At 38.8% G+C, this 27,829-nt stretch overlaps 1 protein-coding gene and 1 long non-coding RNA gene across 4 annotated transcripts in view; one reads left to right on the top strand and one right to left on the bottom strand.

The window, feature by feature from the left end:
* Positions 1 to 27,829, top strand: part of LOC306642444 — a 158,594-nt gene that overhangs the window by 108,743 nt on the left and 22,022 nt on the right. The gene's annotated exons all lie outside the window — the stretch shown is intronic.
* PRPF3 (pre-mRNA processing factor 3) lies at positions 977 to 27,817 on the bottom strand. Of its 3 annotated transcripts, none has more exons than XM_079107349.1 (16): positions 27,672 to 27,817; positions 25,426 to 25,615; positions 23,936 to 24,066; positions 21,718 to 21,864; positions 19,278 to 19,361; positions 18,871 to 19,091; positions 17,521 to 17,827; positions 16,746 to 16,912; positions 14,227 to 14,306; positions 11,856 to 11,999; positions 10,100 to 10,199; positions 9,816 to 9,929; positions 7,849 to 7,967; positions 7,489 to 7,572; positions 5,738 to 5,799; positions 977 to 1,338 (listed from the first exon to the last, which is right to left on the bottom strand). In XM_079107349.1, the coding sequence occupies exons 2-16, from the start codon at positions 25,568 to 25,570 to the stop codon at positions 1,192 to 1,194; spliced, it is 2,052 nt and encodes a 683-aa protein (XP_078963475.1). In that variant the 5' UTR covers positions 25,571 to 25,615; positions 27,672 to 27,817; the 3' UTR covers positions 977 to 1,191. The 3 variants fall into 3 exon arrangements, with proteins under 3 accessions (XP_078963475.1, XP_078963476.1, XP_078963477.1); XM_079107350.1 differs by lacking the exon at positions 27,672 to 27,817 and adding an exon at positions 27,531 to 27,630; XM_079107351.1 differs by lacking the exon at positions 27,672 to 27,817 and adding an exon at positions 27,566 to 27,587.

Raw genomic sequence — 27,829 nt, 5'->3', positions numbered from 1 at the left:
AATTTGGGTTTTTTTTTTTTTTTTTTTTTTTTTTGCTCACTAGGGGTTGAATCCAAGGGTGCTTTACCCTGAGCCACATCCCAAGCCCTCTGGCCTAAGTTGCTAAGGCTGGTTTGAACTTGTGATCCTCTTGCCTCAGTCTCCCCAGTTGCTGGGATTCCAGGAGTGCGCTTCCATGCCCAGCTTACTGGCTTTTTTGTTTGATTCGGTCCCAATATATCCTCAACATGCAACGTGAAATGGAAGGACAGGTATTTGGACTTCAATGGATCTTACCCTGATTCGAATACTCCCAAAAATCAACACACAAACATTAAATACTGAAATAGAACCAATAGCATTGAGTCAAATAGCTAGATAGAAAAAAATAAGGCAGGGTATGCAGCTGAGTGGCAGAGCACTTGCTAGCATGCATGAGACTTTGGGTTAACTGGGGATTCCCAGCAATGAAAGAAAGAAAAAGGAGGGAAGGGAGAGAAGAGAAGAGACAGGAGGAAAGTAAGAGACAAAATGTATTAGTAAGAGACAAAATGAGCTAAAATCTTGAATCCTAGTGCTCCTTACCAACTGACTTACCTTCCTGAGATTCTACAAGTCTATTTCAGCCAGAACTAACATTCTCATTATATGTACTCATTAGAGGAACTGATTTCCTGGAAACATCACTTAGTCAAGACTTGAGATGATCTGTTACCTCTTGATTCTATCAACTAAAAGTTAAGGAATAGACACTTATCTGTCCCCCATCCCTTAAATTCTCTTCTGCCGCTTCATTCTGCTTCAGAAAACTATCGCTCTTGCTTTAGGAAGAAGTCAGATATTTCCATTATACTTGAACATACATACCCATTTATCCATCCATCATCCCTTTGTATATACATGAATATCACTAATACATATCTTTTTTCCACAGCAATTGCTACAGGTCTGGAAGACCCAAACTCTAATAACCTATGATTGCATGAATAATATCATACCAAGTTTAAAAATAACTCTTTAATCATATGCATATAAGGGGAATAAAGGGTAGCTACCAGGCTGACTAGGGAAGGGAATTCTCCCTTTGCCCTAATATCTGCTTGGCACAGTTCTGAGATCACACACACAAGTGGAAGTGGATTGGGAATAATAATAGGGGAGAGAACTGAAGAGACAAAGGTCAGTGGGGAGGGGCAAGGGCTTGCAGTAGTCTCAGTCAGTGGACTCCAACACAGATTCACTTAGTGCGAGGTCCCAGTAGTGTTCGGCCCCATGCTTTTTGAAATGCTCACGAGCCATATTCTCTGTAGGGCACTGTTTAAATTTCATCTCTCCAAAGCTCCGGTCTTTGGCTGTACCCTGGGAAAGAGATAAACCTTTTAATAAAAACACTAGTTTATCTCTCGCTCTCTCTTTTTTGCAGTGCTGAGAATCCAACACAGGCCTTATAAATTAGGCAAGTGCTTTATCACTTAAATACACCTCCAGATCTGCAATTTGTTATTTTTAAAATTTATTCATTTAGGTACTTGGGATTTGAACACAGGGGTGCTTAACCACTGACTTAGCCACATCCCTAACCCCCCACTTTTTAGAAATTTTTTGAGACAGCGTCTTGCTAAATTGCTTAGGGCCTCGCTAAATTGCTGAGGCTGATCTCCTAACTTGTGATCCTCCTGCCTCAACCTCCAGTCACTTGGATTACAGGCTGCACCACAACACCCAGCTCAATTTGTTATTTCTTTTCTTTTTTTTTTTTTAGTGCTGGGGATTGAACCCAGGGCCTTGTGCTTACAAGGCAAGCACTCTACCAACTGAACTATCTCCCCAGCCCCTGTTATTTATTTTCTATTTGTTCTGTTTAGATATACATGACGTAGAGTGTATTTTAACATATTATACATACATGGAGTACAACTTAATAAGAGTTTCATTTGTGTGTATTCACATATGAACATGAGAATGTTATGTCCCATTAATTCTCTTTTCTATTCCTATTTCCATTCCCCATCCCTTTCCTTCATTCCCCTTCGTCTAACTCAATGACCATCTATTCTCCCCCCACACACTTACTGTGTGTTAGCATCCACATATCGCAGAACTTAATTTGTTTTTTAAATCAGATATAATGCTTTCTTAAAAGACCTAATAACACTTGTGTCACAATTTCCCTACCTGAATGCTATTTTATGGTTAAAGCAATTACAATCTCTACCCTTGGGTATCCACATGAGTTTTCATAAATTTATACAGATGAATTCATACAGCTTCTTGGTTTTTCTTTTTTTAAAATTTGTTTTGTTTTTGTGGTACTGAGAATTGAACCTGGGGTGCTTTCCCACTAAGCTACACTCCAAGTTTTTTTAAATTAAATTTTATTATTTTGGTACGAGGTATGGAACCAAGGGGGCACTTAACCTCTGAGCCACATCCCCAGCCCTTTTTTATATTTTATTTAGAGACACAGTCCCACTGGGTTGCCGAGGGCCTTGCTAAGTTGCTGAGGCTGGCTTTTGAATTCTTGATCCTCCTGCCTAAGCCTCCCACATCACTGGGATTACAGGCATGTGCCACCATACTGAGCTCCTTTTTTAATTTTTGAAATAGGGTCTCATTAAGTTGCTCAAGCTGGCCTTTGTGATCCTTCTGTCTCAGCCCTCCAGTCTCTGGGACTGACTACAGGAGTGTATTTCCATGCCTGGCAGTTTAGTTTATAGACTAAAAGAGCAAGGATTCTGTGCTCTAGTATCTGGTTGGAATAGTATGTAAAAAAAAAATTTTACAGGGTGAGTTGAGATGAACTTTTTTCTCACTGGGTCTCAGGGAATAGGTGTGAACTTTTACAGAAAAATGACTTAAGAGAGCCAGAGGCTGGAAGAAACTTTTTTAGAAGGCTTAGTGAAAACTGTGTATACATGCAGAAGGCTTTGGGGCCCAGAGACAAAATGCAGTTGGGTGGGGAGAGGAGAAACAAAAGGAAACTGCAAAGAACTATAACAGAAAAACAGTACAGGGTGAAACAGCATTCTCAGCAAAGACACCAGCAGCGATGGCAGTTATAAAGTGCTATCTGAAGAGGTGTTCAGGGGGCAGGCTCCAATAAGGAGGGTGAAACAGAACTTGGCTTGTTTCTGACCCTGAGGGCTCTCAAAGATAAATGGAAAAGATGAGAAGGCTGGGATATTAAATATGCAGGTCAGAATTTATGAAACACACAAAAGGCACAATGATTAGTATTAATTTGTATGCATTAATTGAATAGTCTGGGATAAGGATATATGAAAAATTATTAATAGTAATTTCTATAAACAGTGGTCTTGGGCTAGGGAATATAGCTCAGTGGTAGAGTGCTTGTCTAGCATGTGTGAGGTCCTGGGTTTCATTCCCGTTGAAAAAAAAAAAATAGTTATTTTTATTTTTGGTACTAGGAATTGAACACAAGGGCATTCCATCACTGAGCCACAACCCCAGTCTTATTTTGTATTTTACTTAGAGACACTGTCTCACTGAGTTACTTAGCGCCTACTTTCACTGAGGCTGGCTTTGAACTTGCAATCTTCCTGCGTCAGTCCCCCACTGGGCCACTGGGATTACAAGGTGTAATCCTTTTTTAATAAAAGGAGCTAGGGATGTAGTTCTGTGGTAGCCTTTGGTTAGCAGGTGGAAGGCCCTAACTTCAAGCCCCAGCCCTGACAAAAAAACAGAGTTGCTTTTAGGGCCGGGGATGTAGTTAAGTGGTAGAGTACCTAACTGGCAAGTGCAAGCTCCTGGTTTTTATTTATTTATTTTGGTGCCGGAGATTGAACCCAGGAGCACTTAACCATCAAACCACATCCCCAGTCCTTTATTTTTTTGAGACAGGGTCTAGCTAAGTTGCTTAGGGCCTCATTAAGTTGCTGAGGTTGCTTGGAACCTGCAATCCTTCTGCCTCAGCCTCCCAATCTGCTGGGATCACAGGCATGCACCATTAAACCTGACAAGGTCCTAGGTTTGGTCCTCGGTACCACAAAAAAATATAAGTAAATAAACAAAGAACAAGTTAACAAAAATAAGCACATTTAATAAATGGAAGATAAAACTGGGCATGGTAACACAAGCCTGTGATCCCAACTGCTCAATAGGATGAGGCACAAGTTCAAGGCTAGCCTGAGCAAATTAGCAAGATATTGTTTGAGGATGGGGGAAGATACAATAATAATATGAAAAAAGCATTAATGGTTTACTAAGAAGAGTTCATGAATGAAAGAACTGACACCACACCTCCCACTGCCCCAGATTCTGGGGTTTAAACCCAAGCCCTCACATATGCTGGGTAAGTGCTCTATCACTGAGCTTCACCCTTTGCCCTTCAAAGAATTGGATAACTTTAAAAAAAGGTTCCACTGAAGATTGTCATTTTATGAAGTATTTTCCCATTATTATTTAATTTGGTTCTCAAAACAAAACCTGGTAAGAGCAGCAAATAATAACATTTTTACAGATAAGGTAACAGACTTTGACACTGTTTTACTCAAACTGCACAGCTAAAAAGCAGCAAAACAGTTTTGTTTCTCTCTCTCTTTCTTTCTTTTTTTTTTTTTGCAGTGCTAGAAATCCAACCCAGAGTACTGTATTACTGAGCTACATCCCCAGCTCCCTAGCCCACATCTTTATGTTCTTTTTTTTTTTTTTTTTTTTTTTTTTTTTTTAATTTTTGATAGTGGCAGAGGGGTGGAGGGAGGGGAGTACAGGAGTACAGGAGATAGAACTCAGTGCTTGTAACCACTGAAGGACATCTCTAGTCCTTTTTATTTTGAGACAGGATCTCTCTAAGTTGCTGAGAGACTGGCCTTGAATTTGCAATCCTCCTGTGTCAGCCTCCCAAGTCACTGGGATTATAGATGTATGCCACCATGCTCACATTCCTAAATCTAGGATATTCTTTCATTACATATGTATTTTTTAAAAAAAGGCCCATAATTCACTCCCCCACCCTTTTTTTTTTTTTTTTGTGGTACTGGGGATCGAACTCAGGGCCTTGTGCTTGCGAGGCAAGCACTCTACCAGCTGAGCTATCTCCCCAGCCCACTCCCCTCTTTTTGAGTCTCATACTCATAACTGTGAAATAATTTTAAATACAGAGTTAAGCACGGTGGTGCACACCTGTAATCTCAGCAACTAAGGAGCTGAGGCAGGACTGCAAATTTGAGGCCAACGCCAGCAACTGAGCAAGGCCTTAAGCAACTTAGTGAGATCCTGTCTCAAATGAAAAACAAAAAAAAAGGACTGGAGATGTAGCTCAGTGGTAAAGTGCCTCTCTGGGTTCAATTCCCAGTACCAAAAAACAACAAAAAACTTTCAAGTAAGAACTTTTCCTGGTGCTAGTATTTTCCATACATTCCCAGACAACATATACTATATTTAGATTTAACAAAAATAAAGCTGTCTCTCCCTCTAAAGATGACCCACATTCTCCAATAAATGCGTATTCCTAGCTTTACCCACAAAGCATCTCTTTGAGACTGCCCCCATTTTCACTGGAATGTGTATGTACTCCCTAAATAAATCGCTGTATTAAAAAATAATAAATCATTTAACTAAAATATAATTAGGAAGCATTTGTTTCCAAATGTTTAAAGACAGATTCCAAAAAGAAATATGAATAATTGTAGAGATTATTCACTGTTTAGTTTTATTTCATTTCATTGTTCTACTTGTATAGTTTAAACCATAAGGAACTAGCTAAATTCTATTTCAATGTTTCACAAGGGTCACCTACCTCCCAGACTAGTACACATTTGTTGGTTTTCTTCACAGCTTCCTCATCAGATTCTTCATCATCTGGAAAAGACAATATAGCTAAATCTTATTCTAGACTTAAGGCAAGAGACCACAGATTTAGATTCTAAACAAGTAATATTCAAGTCTACCCATGTTCTCTTAAAAATTATCACCTTTTTCCATGCACTGGAATCATGTTTTGTTTTCTGTTCATTTTTATTTCCCCCATATTAGAATGAAAGCGCCAAGAAGGAAGGGGACTTAATTCAACAAACACTGAGGACCTACTGTGTGTGAAAAGCCATACCAGACTAAGAATAAGGAAATAAAAGATAAGCAATCAATAATAAAAAGTTGTCCTAGGCACTCTTGGAACCAGGCTTTAGATGTCAATATGATAGAGTATTCTCAAGGACCTGTTAGACTAATAGAGGAAAGGCATGCAGATACATCAAATGAAAATAAGAATACTTGCTAAAAAAAATATAGATTATAGAGCAAAAGTTGACTTCAACTATTTTAAGGACAAAAAGTACAGAAGGACCACACTCAGGTAAAGTTAAGAAGGACAGGGTTCTCAATCAAGCTCCATGATGGGGGTGTTTAGTCCTCAGCTACTTAGAAGGGTGAGACAGGAGGGCTGCTCAGGCACAAGAGTTCAAGACCAGCTTGGGCAACATACCAAGACCCCATGTCACTCTGCAAATGACAGATGTTGATCTAGGCTTCAAAAGAAGGGAAGGGTACTGGGCATTGAACCCAGGAGTGCTTAACCACTGGGAAATATCCCCAACCCTTTTACTTTTTATTTTGAGAAAAAATCTAAGTTATTTAAGGCCTTGTTGAGTTAACGAGGCTAACCTCAAATTTGTGATTCTCCTGCTTCACAGTCTCCCAAGTTGCTGGGATTATAGGCTTGTGCACCATGCCCAGTGGGAAGAATCAATGTTGATATAGTATAATGGCTAAGAGAATGTCGTGTGTGTGTGTGTATGAATAATGTTTTGTTTTGTTTTTTGGTATTGGAGATTAAACCCATGGACACTTTTATCACTGAGCTACATTTCAGCCCTTTTCACTTTTCAATTTTTGAGACAGGGTCTCTCTAAGTTGCTGGGGATGGCCTCAAATAATGATCCTCCTACTGCAGCCTCCCAAGCTGTTGGGATTATAGGCACCTGTCACCATACCAGGAATTTCTTTCTTTTCTTTTTTTTCCCTGCAGTGCTGGGGATTGAATCCAAGGCATTGCACATGCTAGGCAAGTGGTCTAACCTTGAGCTACAAATGCACCACGAAAAGTTATCTTTTCTTGATCAAAGCAAAAAACTTTTAATGATAAGAAAATCTTTTTCCTTCATTCCTTAAAAAAGTAAACCCATTTAACAAAAAATAATAAAATATAGTTACTGCACTTAATAAGAATGAACAACTTGCTGAAAGTTTACAAACTAAAAACATTAATGTAACTGGTATGCAGATTCAGGACAGACAGGGAAACCATCAATAAAAGAAAAGCCTTAAAGGATAGGCAAGCAAATAATTTTAATACTCATGCATATGACCATGTAACAAATATTGTATAATTTCTAGCAGTCTCAGAGTCTGAATGGATCTTTCTGAAGTTCCTGAACACTATCTACTGTTAGTAAGAGTCTCAAGAAAGGAGTGAGATGAATGGCTAGATGCACCATCCCTACCTCCCACAGATACAGCACCCCCAATTTATCCCCTCTAACCCCCATTCACCATCTCCCTTTGTGTTAGATGTCTGTTCGTCCCACTTTATCCGATGCAGCATAAGACGCTTAAACTTCTTCTGGGCCTTGGGGCCTGAAAACAGAGAAGGAGAATTTTGCCAGAGCCATAGAAAATAGTGGGATAGAAAGAACCTTTGAGCTCATTAATGTTCAGACATTAATGTGATAGTTGAAGTAATCCCAGGAACCACATCTGTGGCCTTCTAATAACCACAGAAAAAGTGGCCCAGTATATTATATCCAGGTATGGTTCTAACATACCTTATTTATTCCCTTTTCCCCACAATGCTAATCACTCTAGGATTAGGGTTGTCTGGGGACAGTCTCTCTCAATTTTTTTCAGACTCACCCCCTTCCACTACTACCACGTTGACATCCTTGTGAAGTACCACCACCCCTGTCAGGTACAGTTGCCCAGCATTGGCCTCAATCTTGAACTTCTTGGCTGGGTTGCTCAAATTTCGAACTCTGGAGGAGGGAAAGCTTAGTTATGTCTTCAATTTTAGCAACAGTAGCTACCTGAATGGAATGGCAAACAAACAGATGAATCCAAAAAGTTTTTCTCTCTAAAAACAAAGGTCTCTGGAACAATATATTTCCATTTTCTTATATTTCTGCAAAGTGTAGCACTGTACAACTTATGACAAAGAGCAGGTGATCAAAATTTACTCTATAAAACAGGAGAGGTAATTACTATCATCCAAACATATTTATAAACTCCTGCCTGATGGTGTAAAGATCTTCAAATTCTTTTTTTTTTTCCCCCCTTTGGTACTGGGGAATTGAACTCAAGAGGCACTTAACCACTAAGCCACATCCCCAATCCCCAGCCCTTTTTTTATATTTTATTTAGAGACAGGTCTCACTGAGTTGCTTAGGGCCTTGCTAAATTGTTGAAGCTGACTTTGAATTCACAATCCACCTGCCTCAGCCTCCTGTGCTGCTGGGATTAAAGGCATGAGCCACAGCGCCAGACTACAAATTCTTTTGTGGATGCCTAAAATGTAGTCACTAAGCATAAAATTTTTCTAGAGAGCAGGAAAAACTGTTAGTAACAATTACCTATAAAGAATAATCCTTGGGGGCTGGGGAGATAGCTCAGTTGGTAGAGTGCTTGCCTTGCAAGCACAAGGCCCTGGGTTCGATCCCCAGCACCGCCCCCCCCCCCAAAAAAAAATCCTTTAAAACAAACAAACAAATAAACAACAACAACAACAAAAAAACAGTTGACCTAAGAGATCAGAGCACAGGGAGGGGACTTTTTCAGTAAATGCCCTTCTATATTGTTAGTATTTTTTTTTAATCTTGTCAGGAGGTTGAGTGAGGCAGAGGATTGAGAGTTTAAAGCCAGTCTCAGCAAAAGCAAGGCATTAAGCAACTCGGTGAGATTCTGTCTCTAAATAAAATGCAAAATAGGGCTAGGGATGTGGCTCAGTGGTTGAATGCCTGAATTCAATCTTTGGTACCAAAAAAAGAAAAAAGAATTTTTTTGTCTTAATAAGCATTCACTACTTTTGTAATAATGTACCACCTTTGGGCTGGGATTGTAGCTCAGTGGTAGAGTGCATGCCTGGCATGTGTGGGGCACTGGGCTCAATTCTCAGCACCACATATAAATAAAATAAAGGTCCACTGACAACTAAAAAAATATTTTAAAAAAAGTACCACTTTATAATAAAAACCAGTAAAAAAAAGAAATAAATGCATTTACTAAATAGAATGATAAAATAATAAAATGAAAATACTAGATCACCAGAAAAATATTTACAACATACAAATTCGTTTTGGAGTGAGGATAAAAGAATTATTGCAATATATCAGGATAAAGATATGATTGCTGGGCTGGGGTTGTGGCTCAGTCATAGAGTGCTTGCCTGGCATGTGTGAGGCCCTGGATTTGATTCTCAGCACTACATATAAGTAAATAAATAAAGGTCCATCAACACTAAAAATAAAAAAAAATGTTTAAAAGATATGATTGCTAAGCAAAGAAATTTTTAATGCTTTTAGAAGCAACAGTGTATTCTATACTTCACAAAGAACAAACAATTCTTAGTTAACAACTTGGCCTGAACAAGTATATGCATTTGTTCATTCTTCAGAACAAATATTAGTTAACGAAGAAGCCCTGAGATGGAAAAAATTAGATAACAACAAAAAAGAAATATTTAATTCTCCAGTGGAAAAGAATTATTAGCTCTTGACTCACACTAGGGTTATTAAACCAGAGTAGGAAGTGGTACTGGGTATACTTTAGACTACAATGATTCTGTCTTGAGCACTAGGGGGAAAAGATGGCCTACTATGGACACCTACCTATATACAGATATGTGTACCCCCTGTGAAATGTCTTCTTTAAGCTTTTTAATTTTCTTGACCTTTCTCTGTTCTGCTGTAAGCTTTCGGGCAGCGTTGGCCTCTTCATGCGCTCTGTCGTGACAGGAAGGACATCCACAAGTGAGAAAGGCATTGAAGACCAGAGGCAGGGCTAAGAGAAAGAGAGAGCAACAGAGGACTCTCCCCTCCCTCCAAATATGGATTCCCCAAAAGTATGGAAAAGGCACTTGCCCTGGGTTTCCACCCAATCCCATGGCACTTACTTCTGTCTTTTTGCCATCTGAGCTCTGACATGGGCTTCTACCTTTGTGGGGTCTTGAACAGCTTCTGTTCCTAATACTCGCATCAAATTAGAAATTCTCACTGTAGTGGAGAAAGGACAGCAGTCAGTTTTGCTAGAATAACCTGTTATCTTTTCTACCAATTGATATTGTTCACCTCTTTCAAATCTCTGCTCAAAAAAGTTACTTCCTCCAGTAATTCCTACCTTGAAAATTCCACAGATTAACTCAGTTTTCACAGTATGCACAATTATTTTGAAAAATTGGTATACATTTACTTTAAGAAAGACAAACAGCTAGACATAGTGTGCACTTCTGTAATTATAGCTACTCAGAAAGCTGAAGCAGGAGGATCACAAGTTCCAGCCAGCCTGGACAACTTGGGAGAGTTGTCTCAAAATAAAACAAAAAAACAGCTGGGGATGTGGTTCAGTGGTAAAGTGCTTGCCTAGCATGTGAAAGGTCCTGAGTTCAATCCCCAGTACTGCCAAAACAACAACAACAAAACAAAAAAACAAACCAAAACAAAACAAAAAAACCCCCAAAAAACAAGCAATTGAATTTGTTTGGTATTTACTGCTCTTATCACAGCATCTAAAAAAAAAAAATCCTATACATAACAGTGCTCATTCAAAATATTAACTGAATGAAAATGGTAATTACAAGGGTGAATTTTCTTACACTGAATTTTCATTTCAAAAATTAAAATATTAGCCAGGCATGGTGGTGCATGCCTGTAATGCCAGCAGCTCAGGAGGCTGAGACAGGGGAATTGAAAGTTCAAAGCCAATCTTGGCAATGACAAGGTGCTAAGGAACTCAGTAAGACCCTGTCTCTAAATAAAATACAAAATAAGGCTGGGGATGTGGCTCAGCAGTTCGGTGCCCCTGGTTCAATCCCCAGTACTGCGCCCCCCCCCAAAAAATTAAAATATTAAGTTTTGTATATGTAACAACTCCATGCAAACACTACAACTACCACGTTAGTGAATTTCAACACTAGTATACTCCTCTAGGAAAATTAGTGTTATATAGCCAAAGATGCTTTAAAATAAGTTTTAAGTGACCTCTATTATAAATGCTCTGATCTGTCTTTCCTGCTCCTCTTTTTTTTTTTTAAGAATTTAACCTTGGGACTGGGGTTGTGGCTCAGTGGTAGAGTTTTTGCCTAGCATGTGTGAGGCACTGGGTTTGATTCTCACCACTGCATATAAATAAATGAATAAAAATAAAAGTCTATCAACGTCTAAAAAAAATTAAAAAAAAAAAAAAAAAAAGATTTTAACCTTTTGTTCATTTTTATGTGGAGCTGAAGATCGAACACAGTGCCTCAATGCATGTTAGGCAAGCGCTCTACCACTGAGCTACAACCCCAGCCCCTGAACTGTTTTAATAAGGAAAGAGAGAGAGGTGCAGTTGCACACCTGTAATGAGGCAGGAAGATCCCAAATTCAAGGCTAGTCTCAGCAACTTAGCAATACCATCATTAACTTATCAAGACCCTATCTCAAAATAAAAAATTAAAAGAGCTGGGAATGTACCTCAGTGATAAAGCACCTTTGAGTTCAATCCTCAGCACCAAAAACAAAATAAAACAAAAACGATAGTGGAAATTCAAGGAAAGAACTCATGAATGATTCTGAGAAACAGAAAGTACTCAGAAAGAGATGTTAAGGTTCCTCTAGAATTAAAGAAATAAATTTACCACCCTTTTTAGTAAGTAGGGCTAAGACATGTACCTTTGGGTTCTGGAGGAGGCATCAGGCCCAGCCTGACTTTCTCTTGTAGTTCCTTTTGTGCTTCCCTCCTTGTTTGCCTACGAAGTTTCTTCTGTTCCTTCTTGGTAAGATACACCCCCAGAGTAACTGGTGTGTCATTGTCAACTATCAGGCAAAGAAATAAGCATACCAAGGCAGTAAGAATATCAGAGTAACTTAGGTAAATATCAATCACATTAAAAGGACATTTAGCTGAATTATTGTTAGTTGTTTATAAGTTGTAATAGGGATAGTATGGTTATATTTTAGAAAGTATTCTCTTCTTTCATAAAGAGTGTTCTAAGTTGTTCTTCTTTAAGCAGCTGAACTCTCATCAAATGAAATGTAACAAATATAAAAAATAAAACAAAATTAAAGCTGCTCTAGTTCATCCTGGTAAGGATTGGGGGAACATGAAAGGTATCTAGAATGGAATGTGATTTGAAAACTACTGGCTTAGATGATAAAATTTGTAATTTTAGAGTCACAGGATATGGAAAGAATTTTCTGGATTCTTAAAGCAGGTTTACTCAATAATTTAAAACAAAAACTAGTTGGGCATAGTGACATGCCTATAATCCCAGCAACTCAGGAGGCTGAGGCAGAAGGATTGCAAATTCGGGCTGGGGAGATAGCTCAGTTGGTAGCCTCACAAGCGCAAGGCTCTGGGTTCAATCCCCAGCACCGGGGGAAAAAAAAAAAAAAGAAGGACTGCAAATTCAAGGCCAGCAATGGGAAACTTAAGAGAGACTCTGTCTCTTAAAAAATAAACAAATAGCAAAAACAAAAACAGATGGGAATGTATTTTGGGGTAAAATGTCTGTGGGATCTTTCCCCAGTACCAAAACAGAACAAAACCAACATTCTTCTAATGACTTGCACTAATAACAGGTAAGTAGAATATCGTAAAATAAAAATAAATAACTAGTACTGGTTGAATGTCACTAAGCTGAAAATACTAATTCTACCGTGCTCTGATATCCAAAACTTTTAAGCATAATCAGCACTAATAAAGTCTGCAAGTATTTCAAAATCTGAAAAACTCTGAAATATGAAACTAGTTACAAGCATTTCAGATAAGGGATATTCCAACTCTATCTCAAGGTCTCAATCTATTTTTCTTATTGGAGATACATTCAAGTGAAAAATTACCAATTAGGATAATATTTCCTTGGTTCATCTCAAATCTGCTGAGAATATTAAAATTGTTTATGATCCACATAACTTATTTTTGTGTGTGTGTGGTGATGGGGATTGAACACAGGGTCTTATGCATTTGAGGCAAGGATTCTACCAACTGAGCTAAAACTCCAGCCCCTCCACATAACTTTTGAAAAAACAAAACAAAACAAAACAAAACAAAAACAGTCAAGATCTCTACATATAAAAGGAAATTTCCAATGTGCTTAGTGATTTACCAAGGAGTTCAGCTAGTTAAAACCACAAAAATGCAGCCACAATTAAAACCTCTCTTTTGACTGAGCTAATAAACTCCTGCTAAAAAAGAAAAAAAGGAAAGAAAAAGAATGAACCAGGCACAGTAGCACATTCCTATAATCCCAGTGACTCAGAAGGCTAAGGCAGGAGAATTTCAAGTTTGAGGCTAGTCTCAGCAATGCAGCAAGACCCTCAGCAACTTAGGGAGACCCTGTCCCAAAATAAAAAATAAACAAGGTTAGATGAAGCTAAGTGGTAAAGTACCCTGGGGTTCAATCCCTAGTATAGAGGTGGGGTGAGAGGAGAATAACAAGGAATAGATTGAAAATGATCAGGAGTACAATGGTAGTGTATAAGACTGGAGTTGGAGTTAACACTATGGCAAAAGTCCAACTTGTAATGTGTATCAATGAGGCCATCTAAAGATTGGGCCTCAGCACTCTATAGTGACATGTCTAATATGGTAGCTATTAGTCACCTCTACTATTTAATTAATATTAAATAAAATAAAAAACCAAGGTCCTCAGCTTCACTAGTGCAATTCAATTTTCAAGTGCTCAGTAATCACATGTGACCATGCATGATGGCACACACCTATAATCCCAGTGGCTCCGGAGGCTGAGGCAGGAAGATTGCAAGACAGCCTCAGCAATTTAGCAAGGCCCGAAGCAGCTAAGGAAGATTCTCTAAATAAAATACAAAAAAAGGGCTGGGGATGTGGCCCAGTAATTAAGTACTCCTGAGTTCAACTCCCAGTACCAAAAAAAACAAAAAAAAACCAAAAAAAACAAAAAAAAAACCCCACACATGTGAATAGTGGCTACTGTATCAACACAGCACAGATGCAGAACCTGTCCATCACTCAATGCATAAAATTCTACTGGATAATGCCTTGGTTGAGTAATATGTTCATTACCTGGAGGATTGAGCTGGGCTGGATGTTCAACAAGATTTGTGATTCCAAAATAATCTTCTCTCTTTGGATTTTCCTCTGTACTAAAATTGGAGGAAGAAAAGAAAACAGGATATGTGGGTAGAGAGGATGCCAAGAGAGGGACTCTCAGAGACACAGTGAAAAATTCTATTCTATATCATGTTTTCTAATGCTTTTAATGTTAAACATCAATAATATATAATTAGATTATACAAAATTTTCAGTATAAAAAACCTGAGTCCCAGTAAGACTGGAAATACTCTCTGAACCAGTCATTCTCAATCTTTTTAGTAGCCTAACACCCCAAATAGATACCCATTCTCTCATTAGTAACCATATATCCCTGTGATGGTGGTTGAAGGAGAGTAGGAAAAGGCTAAAACACAGTCTCTCTTTTTTTTTTTCTTATAGTGCTGGGGATTGAACCCAGGGCCTTGTGCATGCGAGGCAAGCACTCTACCAACTGAGTTATATCCCCAGCCCTAAAACACAGTCTCTCAAATCCATATTTTAAAATGATAGAATAGATACAAAGTTGCCACAATGTATTAATAAAATTTTATTTACTATTAACTCGACCACCAACTAAGAATCATTATTGTGTTTTATAATTGGATCTTCAGGAAATGTAGTAATAGACGATCAGGCACAGTGGTGCATGCCTGTAATCCTAGCAGCTCCAGAGGTTGAGGCAGGAGGATCATAAATTCAAAGTCAGTCTTAGCAACTTACCAAAACCCTAAGCAACTCAGTGAGCCTCTGTCTCAAAAAAATATAAACTAAAAAGGGCTGGGGATGTGGCTCAGTGGTTGAGGGCCCCTAGGTTCATTCCTCAAGATTAAAAAAAAAAAAAAAAATTAATTAAAGGGGCTCAGGCTCAGTGGCAGAGTGCTTGCCTACCATGTGTGAGGCACTGGGTTCAATACTTAGCACTGCATAAAAATAAATAAAATAAAGGCATTCTGTCCACATACAACTACAAAAAATTTTTTTTAAATTAAAAAAAAGCCATTTCAAAGCATCTCTGAGCCTGTGGAGTAGATAGCATGAGCAAAGCTCACCCTCCCGAGCTAAAAACTTTATGGACAAGAAGTTATCATTGAAATTAAATGGTGGCAGACATGTCCAAGTAATATTGTGGGGATTCGACCCCTTTATGAATCTTGTGATAGATGAATGTGTGGAGATGGCAACTACTGCACAACAGAAAAATATTGGAATGATGGTAATATGAGGAAATAGTATCATATGTTAGAAGCCTTGGAATGAGTATAAATAATGGCTATTCAGCACAGAAATCTGTCCCCTTTCCAGAGGGCCTGTTTAACTATGACATAAAAATCAGGTCATGTACATTTTCATATTAAACTTTTTGTTAAATACACTTTTTAATAACAACAACAAAAAAAGAACAAATTAAACATGTAATCCCAGCTAGGTGTGGTGGTGCACATCTGTAATCCCAGTGGCCTGGGAGGCTGAGATAAGAGGACTGCAAGTTCAAATTCAGGCTCAGCAACTTAGCAACTCCTTGAGCAACTTAGTGAGATCCTGTTTCAAAATTTAAAAAAAAAAAAAAAAAAAAAAAAAAGGTTGGGGATATGGCTCATTAGTTAAGCACCTCTGGGTTCAATCCCTGGTACAGGAAAAAAAAAAAAAGAGAGAGAGAGAAAGTAATGTATTGCTAAGAATATGTAGTTTAAAATTTTTAAGTATTTTCAAAGTCAGCCTCAGCAAAGAGTGAGGTGCTAAGCAACTCAGTAAGACCCTGTCTCTAAATAAAACATAAAATAGGGCTGGAGATGTGGCTCACTGGCTAAGTGCCTCTGAGTTCAATCTCTGGTACCCACCACCCCTGCCCCGCCAAAAAAAAGCTAATATGCACAACTATAATGCACCAATAAAAAATGCATACAAAAGAAAATTTAGTCAAACAAACAAACACAAAACAAAACAAAACAAAAACCCAAAGCAAAACAATAGAATCCTCGTTGGAGCTGTGTGACACCTGCAACTTTACAGAAAAAAAAGAAAAGAAAAATATGCTAAAACCAAATAAGAATGTGTGACAAAAACAAAAATGGTGCTAGGTTCAGTCCCTAGCACCATTAAAAAAGGAAAAAGAAAATAAATTTTTGCCTATTTGTTTTTGTAGACTGTGCCCCTAATTCTGCTACATTAACCAAAAAACTTAAAACTAACCCATATTGTTTAAAAACATGTGCTTTTGTACAGTTATCTACTTCCCTTAGATTTAAAACTTTTATTTAATAGTTGACTATCATTTCTCCCATTAAAACTATAGCATTATTTTAGCAGCTTGGGAGGCTGAGGCAGTAGGATCAAGAGTTCAAAGCCAGCCTCAGCAAAAGCGAGGTTCTCAGCAACTCAGTGATGGGCATGTGGCTCAGTGGCTGAGTGCCCCTGAGTTCAATCCCCAGTACTTCACTCCCCAAAAAACCACCACTATAGCCTTATTAAAAGGTATTAATTAAACTCACAGGTCGAAGCCATTGGGGATGATATAAGAGTCCCACCACTCAATTTCAGGAATATCACCTTCCTTTAGCTCTTTCTTAGGAGCAATGAGGGCGAGCCTAGTTGATGTATGGATGCCTGTTTTTCGAGCAGCCTGTGAAATCTCTGCCTGTAGCTTCTCCAATTGAGCCTAAAGACAAGATAAACCAAGACAAGAAGATAAACTGGAGCCACAGGGAAGGAACAAAACCCAAATTTTAAACCTCTCCTTGTTAACTCTTTATATCTAACACACTGGGTTTATAGTATCTGAAAGAAAAAAAGAGCTGTTCTGTTTTTTCCTTTACTTTAATTCATTTAAATACATCTTACCTTCATCTCATACTGTAGGCCTCCAGCAGATATGCAGAAGTGGAATTCTATGAAAACCTCACTTTGAGAACACGAAAAAGGAAGGTAAAACTAATTGAAAATATATTCCACTCAACTCCCTAGGTGTGTAGATTATCTGCAGTACATTTTAACACCAGGTTAGTTTCCTCAGTCACTCAGAGACCTTTGAATTGCTTCCCTTTACTGGCAGTTGCATGTGAAAATTTTCAGACTCAATTTATTTCCATCTACATAGAACATAATTAGAAAGTGAAATCAGCTAAAAATCAAGTATTCCAGGAATATGGTATTTAAAAAGTTACTTACTGCTTCAAATTACCTGTTTGTTCAATTCCCCATAACAAAGAATTTATGTGCTTGCCAGTTCCCTAACTTCTAAAGTCAGTTATACTCTAAGTTAGATACCTTTGTCCGTAATCGTTGAGCAATCTTCTCAAATTTGCCCTTGTCGTGAAATTTAAAGGTGCGTCTTTGACGTTGGGAAGGGGCAATTGAGACTCGGGGGTCAAAAAAAGTATTGGACTCCATATCTTCTGATGGCTTTTCTTTTAGCTGTTGCTTGAACTGTTCCCTCTTCACAGCACGAATATTGGCCTTAAGGGTAGGCATGCGGTGTGTCAGCTCAATCTCCTTGCCTGTTGCATCTACAGTGCGACCTTGCTCATCTAGGATCAGTGGGGTAGGTTTAGTCTGATCCTTTAATTCTACCTTCCTGAAAAATAGCCCACAAAGAAATAGAGCTTATGGGGACTATGAAGGCAAACAAAATAAAACAAAGCAAAACCAAACAAGGACAACTAGGTAAAATAATTCTAGGGAACGCAATCCTATCAGTGAATAACAAACTCTGGGTTTAAAAAATCAAACTGGCCAGGCACAGTGATGCATGCTTATAACTACTAGGGAGGCTGAGGCAAGAAGACTGCAAGTTCAAGGCCAACTGGGGCAACTCAGTGAGTGAGACACTGTCCCAAAACAAAATATAAAAGGTGTTGGGAGATTGCTCAGCACTAGAGCTGTTGACTAGTAAGCACAAGGCCCTGGGTTTGATCTCTAGCACCACAAGAAGAAAAAAAAAAATTAAAAACATCAAACTGGGGCTGAAATAGCTCAGTAGCAGAGCTACTGCCACATAAGGCTCTGGGTTCAATTACCAACAATACAAAAAAAAAAAAAAAAAAAAACCAAATGAAAACACCTCAACAAAACAAAACTACACCCCCACCCCCAAACTGGCCATTTGGATTTAGGGTACAAATAAATTTGATTTACAAATTATACTGAGAAGAATTTATAATCCATCTTTATTCTTGAATCATTCTTTTCTTGTTCAAGATAGGCAAACACTCTACTACTAGACTACAGTCCCAGCTTACTCCTAAATTCTTGAGTCACTCATGGGATGCCAGACCAATTACAAATGCTAAAACTAAAGCCTAACATCCTTTTTTTTTTTTGGTACCGGGGATTATACACAGAGATGCTTAACCATTGAGCCACATCCCAGCCCTCTTTTATATTTTATTTAGAGACAGTGTCTCACTAAGTTGCTGAGGCTATCTTTGAGCTCTCAAGCCTCCTGCCTCAGGCTCCCTAACTGCTGGGATTACAGGTGTGCACCAGCTAAAGTCTAACATCTTTGTCCAGAAACTAATTATTTTAGGTTCTTTGGAAAAAGACTCAATGCCATTCAAAAGTATTTATTTCTTCTCAAACTTCAGAAATGACAAAGGATTTCATGAAATATATACTCACGGGGGAGCAATGCCCATGGCATGGAGATTAGCTAGGCCCACCATGTTGGCATTGCCAATAAGCCCTGGCTTCAGTGCCAGCTGGGCTTGGATTCGGGCTTGTAGCTCAGCTGCTTTCCTGGCCTTCTCAATGGCATCATTCATGAAAGTAGCAGCCTGGGAGGGCTGAATGGTGTTGCCAATTGGCAGACGTTCTGGTTGAGAAGAAGAAGGTGTCTTTGGCTGTGAGATAGAGAAAAAAGATTTCAGAGGGATTGAGATAGGCAGAAAGACATACACACACACACACACACCTTGGTAGATTATGGCAGATGACTGTGGAGTGGAAACTTCTGGAGTCTCATTTGAATGGATGACAAGAAATTCTGCGATAAAGATTATTCTTTCAGAGTAATCTGGGAATAATACCTGAGGTGTAGGGGGACTAATGAAGCTCAGCTGTTTTTTCCTCTCCTCGATTTGTCGTGTTGCTGCCTCCATCATCTGTTTGATCTGCTCTCCAGAGAAAGGAAAATTGAAAAACTATTAATTGTTCTGTTTTATTTCTCCCATATAGATTCCTAAACCCAAAAAGCATTCAGAACTAGAAACCTGAAAGCTTCTGAATGACTCTACCATATTCTGCCTGTACAGAATTTATTTTTAATTTATTTATTTTTGGTACCAGGGATTGAACCCAGGGGCACTTAACCACTGAGTCACATCCCCAGCCCTTTTTATTTTTTATTTTAAGACAGGTCTTATAAGTTGCTCAGGGCCTCACTGAGACTGGTTTTGAACTTGAAATCCTCCTGCCTCAGCCTCCTGAGTTCTGGGATTACAGGTATTTTCCACCATGCCTGAAAAGACTAGAAAATGTAACAGACAAAATAAAGAGCACTAGAATTTTTCAACTTTTCTTCCTAGGGCAGAACTGTCATGTTATATAACTTGGTGATTAAGACTCAAACAAACCTGAGTATTAATTTTAACTCTGCCACTTACTGCCTGTGTTATCTTGGACAAAGTACTTAACTCTAAACCTCCCAAGTGTCTGAAAGGGGGAAAAATAGTATTAACCTTACAAGACTATTTATGAGCACCTAATCAATTTACACAAACATCCTAGCAAAACCCATACAAATTATTATTTCAATTTAAAAAAATCATTGGGGCTGGGGATATAGCTCAGTTGGTTGAGTGCTTGCCTTGCAAGCACAAGGCCCTGGGTTCAAATCCCCAGTACCGCAAAAAATATATAAACAAATAAATTAATTAATTAAAAAATCATTGAATTCCAAATTCAGGTAACTATAGATGATGGTGCAAAGATTTGCTCTTTAGCCTCCATAAACTCCTTATCCTGTCCTAAAGAAGTTCAGAAGGATAAGCCTTGAGGGCATAGTCAAATAACTCCTCTTAGGAACTGAAGAAATAGCTCCTTTTGGAGAGTGCTTGCCTAGCATGCACAAGGACCAAGGTTCGAATCCCCGGCCCCGCAAGCGTGGGGGGAGAAAAAAACAGCAAAATAACTCCTCTCTGATTTTCCATAAAAGGCCTTGTTTCAAGTCGCTTCACGATATTCCCCTTTAAGCCCCCAAACATATGGGCTAAACCCAGGGCATTCTACCCCAAGTCACATTCCCAGCCTTTTTATTTTCATTTTTGTTAAATTTTGGAAGTCTTGTAAAGTTGCTGAGGCTGACCGCAAACTTGCCATCTTCCTGCCTCAGCCTCCATAAATGCTGGAATTACAGGCCTGTGCCACTGCACCTGGCTGCTGCAAGATACATACACACACACACACACACACACACACACACACACACACACACATACATTCTTACATATTTATGTACATTTAAAAATATATAAATATACACACATATATATTTATTTTGTGTGTGTGGTGCTGGAGATTGAACCCAGGGCATTTTGTATGCAAGGCAAGCACTCTACCAACTGAGTCAAGGTATATCCCCAGCCCCCAAGATATATATGTGTGTATATGTATTTTCTTAAAATTTATTTTTATGTGGTGCTGAGGATCGAACCCAGTGCCTCATATGTGCAGGGTAAGCACTCTACCACTGAGCCACAACCCCAGCCCCCAAGATACATTTTTTAAAATAAGTTTTTAACACTTTTGTGAATAGGTGATACATTTACAAAGTTCATACATCAAAAAAATTCTAAGAAGGTACTGAATTCTTCCAACCAGAGACTGCAGAGACTGAGGCAAGGCACTGCAAGTCCCAGCCCAGCCTCAGCAACTTTGCAACACCTTATGGCACACAATTGTAATCCCAGTGATGCAGGAGGCTGAGGCAGGAGGATCAGAAGTTCAAGACCAAATTCAGTAACTTAGTGAGGTACTATAAAACTTAGTAAGAGCCTGTCTCAAAATAAAAAATGAAGAGGACTGGGGATGTGCTCTGTGTTTAAGCAACCTTGGGTATAATCCCCAGTACAAAAACTGTTAACAGTGCCCATTTTAAAAATACACATGCTTTTTACTGAAAAAAATACAAAATCAATTTTATTTTTTATAAGTGTATTTTATTTTCTTTGTATATTTTGAAATCATTCTCCTCTACTATCTAGTTAAGTTCTGTTCATTTCATTTCATTTTCCCAATGACTTGATGAGGTAGACAACTCGGCAAAAAAAAAAAATGTATTTAATGCAAGTTGATACATAGTAGTTGCTCAGTAAATGCAATTTCAACAATCCTTAATTAGAATACTCTGGGTTAAACCAAGAAATTCTAAAATATAAAGCAGAAATAAAACTTGCCCAAATGCGAAACACTAATTCAAACTAATATCAACTCATTCAATCACTTTGCTTCTAGTCCCCAGTAACTAACCTGGAGTTTAGTTAGCATGCCAGGGCTCTCTGAAGGAGGCCCAGGGATCACCTCTGGCTCCTCTTCTACCTCCTCAAAGCGGGGTATTCTTCGCTTCTTTACTCCTGATGATTCCTTGGAGATCTCAGAATCATCACCAAACACCTCCTAAAGGAACCCAAGATGAAAGATGAACTGTATCCCTTCCCATCAGAAGGAAAGAATTATCCTAGCCCCTACCAGCATTTTTGGCCTTTCCCAGGGGAATATGACGCAACCTTGCAAATAACTACTTGCCAGAAGCAGGGTCTTCTAGACTCTCCACCAAATGGATAATTTCACCCAACTTCACCATTCTCCTACTCCAGCCAAGCAAATTTCATCCCCATGTTCCCATCTCAAAGCCTTTGCAAATGCTACTGCCCACATTTGTAAGGTTCTCCTTCAACTTTTCTACAACCCCTGTTCCAAATCCTGCCTAAAACTCACCTCCTTCAGGAAGTTTTCCTCATAACCTTATCCCACTCAGATCAAACTTTCATTTCACATTCTCTTAGCATTTCAGAGCTTGGTTCATATTAGTTTACATTACATTGCTAATACTCTGTTTGCCAAGTGTTAGGTCTTTCAATGGTAGTACTTTCTCCCAAGTAGAGTTTAAGCTCTTCTAGGAGAGGAACTTTCTCTTTCAGTATTCCCCAATAACACTTTGTTCTCATCAAACAATGGGAACTTAAATATGTTGACTAATTTGCAAGGTGAATTTAACAGGACCAAGAGTGGCCAACTGGAAGGGACAACGGGAAAAAGCAAATGTACACACCGGTGGTAGGCTTTGGGTGACATCCCCTCTTCACTAGGAGGGCTCGTGTTTTGCAAGGACATATCCTCAGCCAGGGGCGAGCGCTTCCTGGAACTCCTACAGTTCAAGAAAAAGGACTCTCCCATAATATATTGTGTGGAGTGGGGACTTGAATGGACCAAAAATGGGACCCATATCCCATGGCTATCTAGCCACCTCCTTTGAGAAACCAATTTTATTGATCCCACCCAATGGAGTCACTTTATTTATAGTATGGCCTCAACATACAGTGGCATGCCCTATCATAATATAATTGTCACGGCAAGGATCTATGTATATTGTGGATTAATCATTTCCCCTTAAACATAACAAAGTTCAACATAGTCTGAAATTCTCTAACTGACCCTAAAATTTCCATAAAATTATTTGGATTTTATAATCTGTGACTGTATTTCATTGCACCCCCAACCTTTTTTAAATTGTAGCTTTTTTTGTTTTGTTTTGTTTTACATCAAGAATTATCTCTCATTCCTCTGATCACCTTACAATGTTCTAAAAACAAAAGGCACAAGAATTTCTGTTTTTCTTGGTTCCAAGTCTGACCAAGCAGACACTGATTATCAACTCTTTGTGTCTCAGGAAAAGTAAATGGGAAAGTGAAGGTGTTAGAAGCACTTTGGAAGGTATGATGGGAGTCACATAAACACTTTTTTTTTTTTTTTTTCCAAAGAGAAACAGAGGAAAATGAAATAGAGATATTGGCTACCCACAGGAAATAAGATAAATCATCTACCTGACACTGATAAAAAAAAGATCATGACAAATCAGTAATACAAAGTAAATTGTGTAATAGGAAATGGAATATTGCTGGCCTCTATTAGTACCCCATTCACAGGGCTACATGACCTGCAATATGCTGTATAGCAAATGGTAAACACTCAAGAACATAATAAATTATAGCTATTTTTATGTATACTCTATACACATTGCAGAGAAACCTCAGTAAAGAAGCAACAAAGAGGTCTATAGTTCAGGTAGCAGAGGAGTCATATTCTAAAGCAACTTATTAGACTACAAATAAATCAAAGATATAAAATCTTAGAGTAATCAATTTATAGGTAGTAGTATAGCAGGGGGTGGGGGTATGCAGGATGGACCTGAGGGAACATGAGAAACAAAATTCCTAACTGCACATGAAAAAAGACAAAGCTATCAAATTATTTCTCTGGAATATTTCAAATGAACTTAGGTAGTTCATCATCACAAGATGGTGACAAAAATTTACCTCCTCTACTTCAGTCTAAAGACCTCTCTTGAACACTAAGTATTCTAATGGTAGACGTCTAGTGGATATCAATGTGTAACCCAAGTAAGTTCAGCAACTTTTTCATCATTCAAAACACTCCTGAGCTCATTAGATAGTGAACTGTAACCTACCTTTAGCTCTCGTTTTCTGCTCCTGTCACTGCTAGACTTAGAATGCCTAGAGCTTCGGCCTTCCTCCACAGCCTCAAATAGTTTGTCCACAAACCGAAGAGTAGAATCATCAAGAAAAGGTTTCAGATGGTCTGACAGGAAAAAAGAAATGACAGGATTGAAAAGGTAAGAGTACAAAGTCTAATACTAAGCAAATAACAGCACTGGAATTGTTTTGTTTTGTTTTGTTTTTTGAGATAGGGGTCTCACTATGCTGCCCAGGCCAGTTTCAAATTTGTGGACTAAAGAAATCCTCCCACGGTAGCCTTTCAAGTGGCTGGGAAGACATACATGCACTACTGCAACAGGTTAGTATTCTCTCTCTCTCTCTCTCTCTCTCTCTCTTCATATCTGTGTATTCATGTATTGAACCCAGAGGCACTCTACCACTCAGCTACATCCCCAACTCCTTTTTCTATTTTGAGACAAGGGCTCACTAAATTGCCCATGCTGGTCTTGAATTTGCAATCTTCCTGCCTCTGCCACCCAAGGTGCATTCTAAAGCAACTTATTACACCTTGCCCTTCCCCACACAGTGCAATTTTATCCAAATTGGGCAGGGAGGTTTAGGGTTTTTTTTTGAATGAACCTAGGGGCACTTAACCAATGAGCCACATCCCCAGCCCCTCCCCCCCCTTTTTTTAAAGACAGGGCATTGCTAGGTTGCTGAGGCTAGCTTTAAACTTGTGATCCTCCTGCCTTAGTCACCTGAGTCACTGGGATTACAGGTATATGCCACCACACCCAGTGGAAGGGAGATGTTTTTTAAAATTCTTTGTACAGTCCCCATAAATTCTGTTACAGTGAATGATTCTCCATCTGAGATAAAAATACAGCTATAATCTTCCAGAATAGGAAGCAGCACAGCCAGCACAATCTATTAAAGTTGAGCTTAAGATGAAGCCAGGTGCAGTAGCACACCTGTAATCCTAGCTACTAGGGCAGAAAGTTTCCAAGTTTAAAGTCAGTTTCAGCAACTTAGCAAGACCCTGTCTCAAAGCAAAAAATTTAAAAAGGCTAGGGATGTAGCTCAGAGATAAAGCTTCCTCAGGTTCAACCCTCAGTTATCCACCAACAGAAAATAGTAAAATAGTAAATAGTAAGCAGTAGATTGCCATTAACAAATCAATCTCCATGAACATTTTTTCATGTATTTTATGAAGACTTCCATTATTGATAGCAATCTGAATATGAATATACCTATCGTGTCGTATTTCCTAAGTAAATCTAACAGGTGACTCAGTATTATGGTAGACAGAGGGAATCAGTCTGAGATTCAAGATATGCAACCCATTCTCAAAAGAAAAGACTAAGAGAAAAATTATTTTAAAGTTATTTTCACTACAATGCAAGAGAACATAAGATGTGGTCTGACCTTTCTTTCTTTAGATATTCCTAAGAGGAAGAATTTGGGGGTCATCTAGGTTAAGTCAAAAGAGAAAGGTACATACCAGCTGCCTTCTTCTTGTCCATGCCCTTCCCCACACAGTTCAATGCTGCTGTGACTACCGTGGGTTCTGAAAAACCCAGCACCCTCTTCACTGTCTTCTCTATCCATGGTTTCAGCTCATCCAGCTCCCTCTTAGACAGTGCCATTTTTCAGGAAGACAACAATAGCTCAAATGGGACTCAATACTACACCTGAAAAGAAATATGGGAAGAGTTAAGTTAGAGAATAGGAAAAAAACTAAGCAATCCAGGGAAGTGGTTAGTATATCAGAAATGCCTCCCCACTACACACACCTTAATCCCTTGGTAAGTTTCTCCACTACATTTGAAGGCAAGTATTCTCCCTAAGAACTATACTTATGTGAAGAACAAAACACAAGGAAATAGGTTCCATTTGATTTTTATCTGCAACTCAGGATCTGTGGATAATTAACATCTATGAAATAAACTCTGGGAACACCTAGTTCAAGAAATAAGTTCTAGCTTCTTTTTTTTGATCCTATCATATAAAGAACTGGACAAACGTAACATTAAAACAAGACTAAGAAGTTCACCCAGGGTCAGCTTTTCTATTTCTACTACTTCCAAACAAGCATTCTTTAACCTAGTCCTGACGTATGGGTTTTCTCTCTTCTAAGGATGCAAACAAGGGAGGGTTTATCCAGGTCACTCATCCTGTATTAAATCTCATAATCCTTAAGAATGTTCTGTCACATTTCTTTGTTGTTACTTGTGCCAACAGTAATTCTATACATAGACAATTCTGTCTCATATTTTATAGGGTCAGCTGACTTGAACAAAAGAGAAGAATACCCTCATTTTGGAACTCTCTTCCTTTCCATTTTTTTTTTCTATTTTTCAGCTGAGCAGAGAAAACATTATCATAAAAGCCTCTCCACAAAAAATCTGTTATTTAATGCAACTTCATATAAAATTTCAATATTCTTCATGTTTACATTTTATTTCCTCCCTAAATCTCAAATATCCTCACAAGTACACAGAACTTCCTACTATTCTGCATAACCATTATATGACAGTCTATAAAATGCACTGACCTCAATTTGCACTACTACTCATCATAGTATGATTTGAGAATCCATCTTTCAAGATGTTTTAAAACATCTTTTTTCTAAAAGATACAATCTGATGTCTACATTCTTGGTGAGTTTACCCTTTATAAGATATGCTGAATTTAATCTTAGCATATCTGAACAAAGCTAGATTAAAGTCTTGAAATTAAGATGGAAAGATTTTGTGCCTAAGTGACAAGTTGCATGAGTAATTTTATGGTGGCTCTATTATCCCATCATGAGACAGCAGTACTGCCTATCAATTTCTATTTATTAAACGTGTATTGTTCAAAAAGAAGCATATACTGGTACCACAAAGAGTTCAGAAGCACATCCAGGCACCAAAAATCATTGAAAAGAGGTCACTAAATGGTTGGGACACTGAGATTATATACCATTTACAAGCGGTTAGGCAAAGAAATTAATTTCTTTGAATCTCAGTTTATTCCTCTTAGAAAATTATATATCTACATCATAATTCATTCAATCAACCTTTATTAACTACTAAACGTCAAGCAGTGTACTTACTGGGAACTAAGGATACATACAACAATGAGCAGAACACACAAAAACCCTTGCCTTATCGGACCTCTATTCCACTACAATTGAATCACAAGCTAGAAAATATAAGCAATTTGGAAACTCAAGGCAATAAATGAAGTACCATTATTATCAGATACTAACAAATAATCCTCCATAAGATGATGTGCAACATAAACAGTTAATGGACCAAAAAAAGTTTCAAACAGCAACTAGCTTTGTCATTAGTCACAATATTCAAAAACTGCATGGTGGTGGGGAGTTGGGGTATGAGAGTAAGGCAGAGTGATCTCTGAATGGGCAGGTAGTAGAATCGAATCTTCTGAAGGAATTCCTTACTCTTTTTTAGCCACAATTCTAGATTCCCCCTGAAGACCCCATTCTTCTATTTCTACTCTCTCCTCAGCTGGCCATGTATCCCACCATGTTCTACCCAAACTCCTTACCTCAGAGCTGTCCCCTTCCCGCCCCCGCCCTTTCGGCACTCATCCCAACACCTTCTCCCGCGGAACCGTGTTCTTCTCTCAGCTACCTTCCTGCTGAACTCTCCCGCCTGGGTCTTCCCCCTAGACTAAGGCCCCTGGCCCCAGGCGCTCGGACCGAAGGATACCCTCTCTGGGCCCGGGGCCACTACTCACCTCACAAACTTCAGCCCCTGAGACGGAGCCCGAACGTTACACCGGAACCGGAAACCGTCTGACCGCCCTACGGCCTGCCGTCGCTACCGACACGGCCGCCGCCACGCTGCGGTCCCCCAACACGTGACCTGGGAGGGCCGGCCCAACGATTTGCGCAG

The sequence above is a fragment of the Sciurus vulgaris genome (assembly GCF_902686455.1).
Source record: "Sciurus vulgaris genome assembly, chromosome: 1".
NCBI lineage: Eukaryota > Metazoa > Chordata > Mammalia > Rodentia > Sciuridae > Sciurus > Sciurus vulgaris.
Note: the sequence above shows the minus strand (reverse complement) of the source record. Positions and strands in the feature narration are given on the sequence as shown.

What these genes read in the sequence shown, in the direction of transcription:
- PRPF3 (XM_079107349.1), bottom strand. Translation starts at nt 25,570, where the DNA reads ATGGCACTGTCTAAGAGGGAGCTGGATGAGCTGAAACCATGGATAGAG. An exon ending in TTAGTCCCCCTACACCTCAG is followed by an intron (nt 19,092 to 19,277) that starts GTATTATTCCCA and finishes TCTATCTCACAG; the next exon opens with CCAAAGACACCTTCTTCTTC. An exon ending in ATCTAACACAAAGGGAGATG is followed by an intron (nt 5,800 to 7,488) that starts GTGAATGGGGGT and finishes TGTCTTTTCCAG; the next exon opens with ATGATGAAGAATCTGATGAG.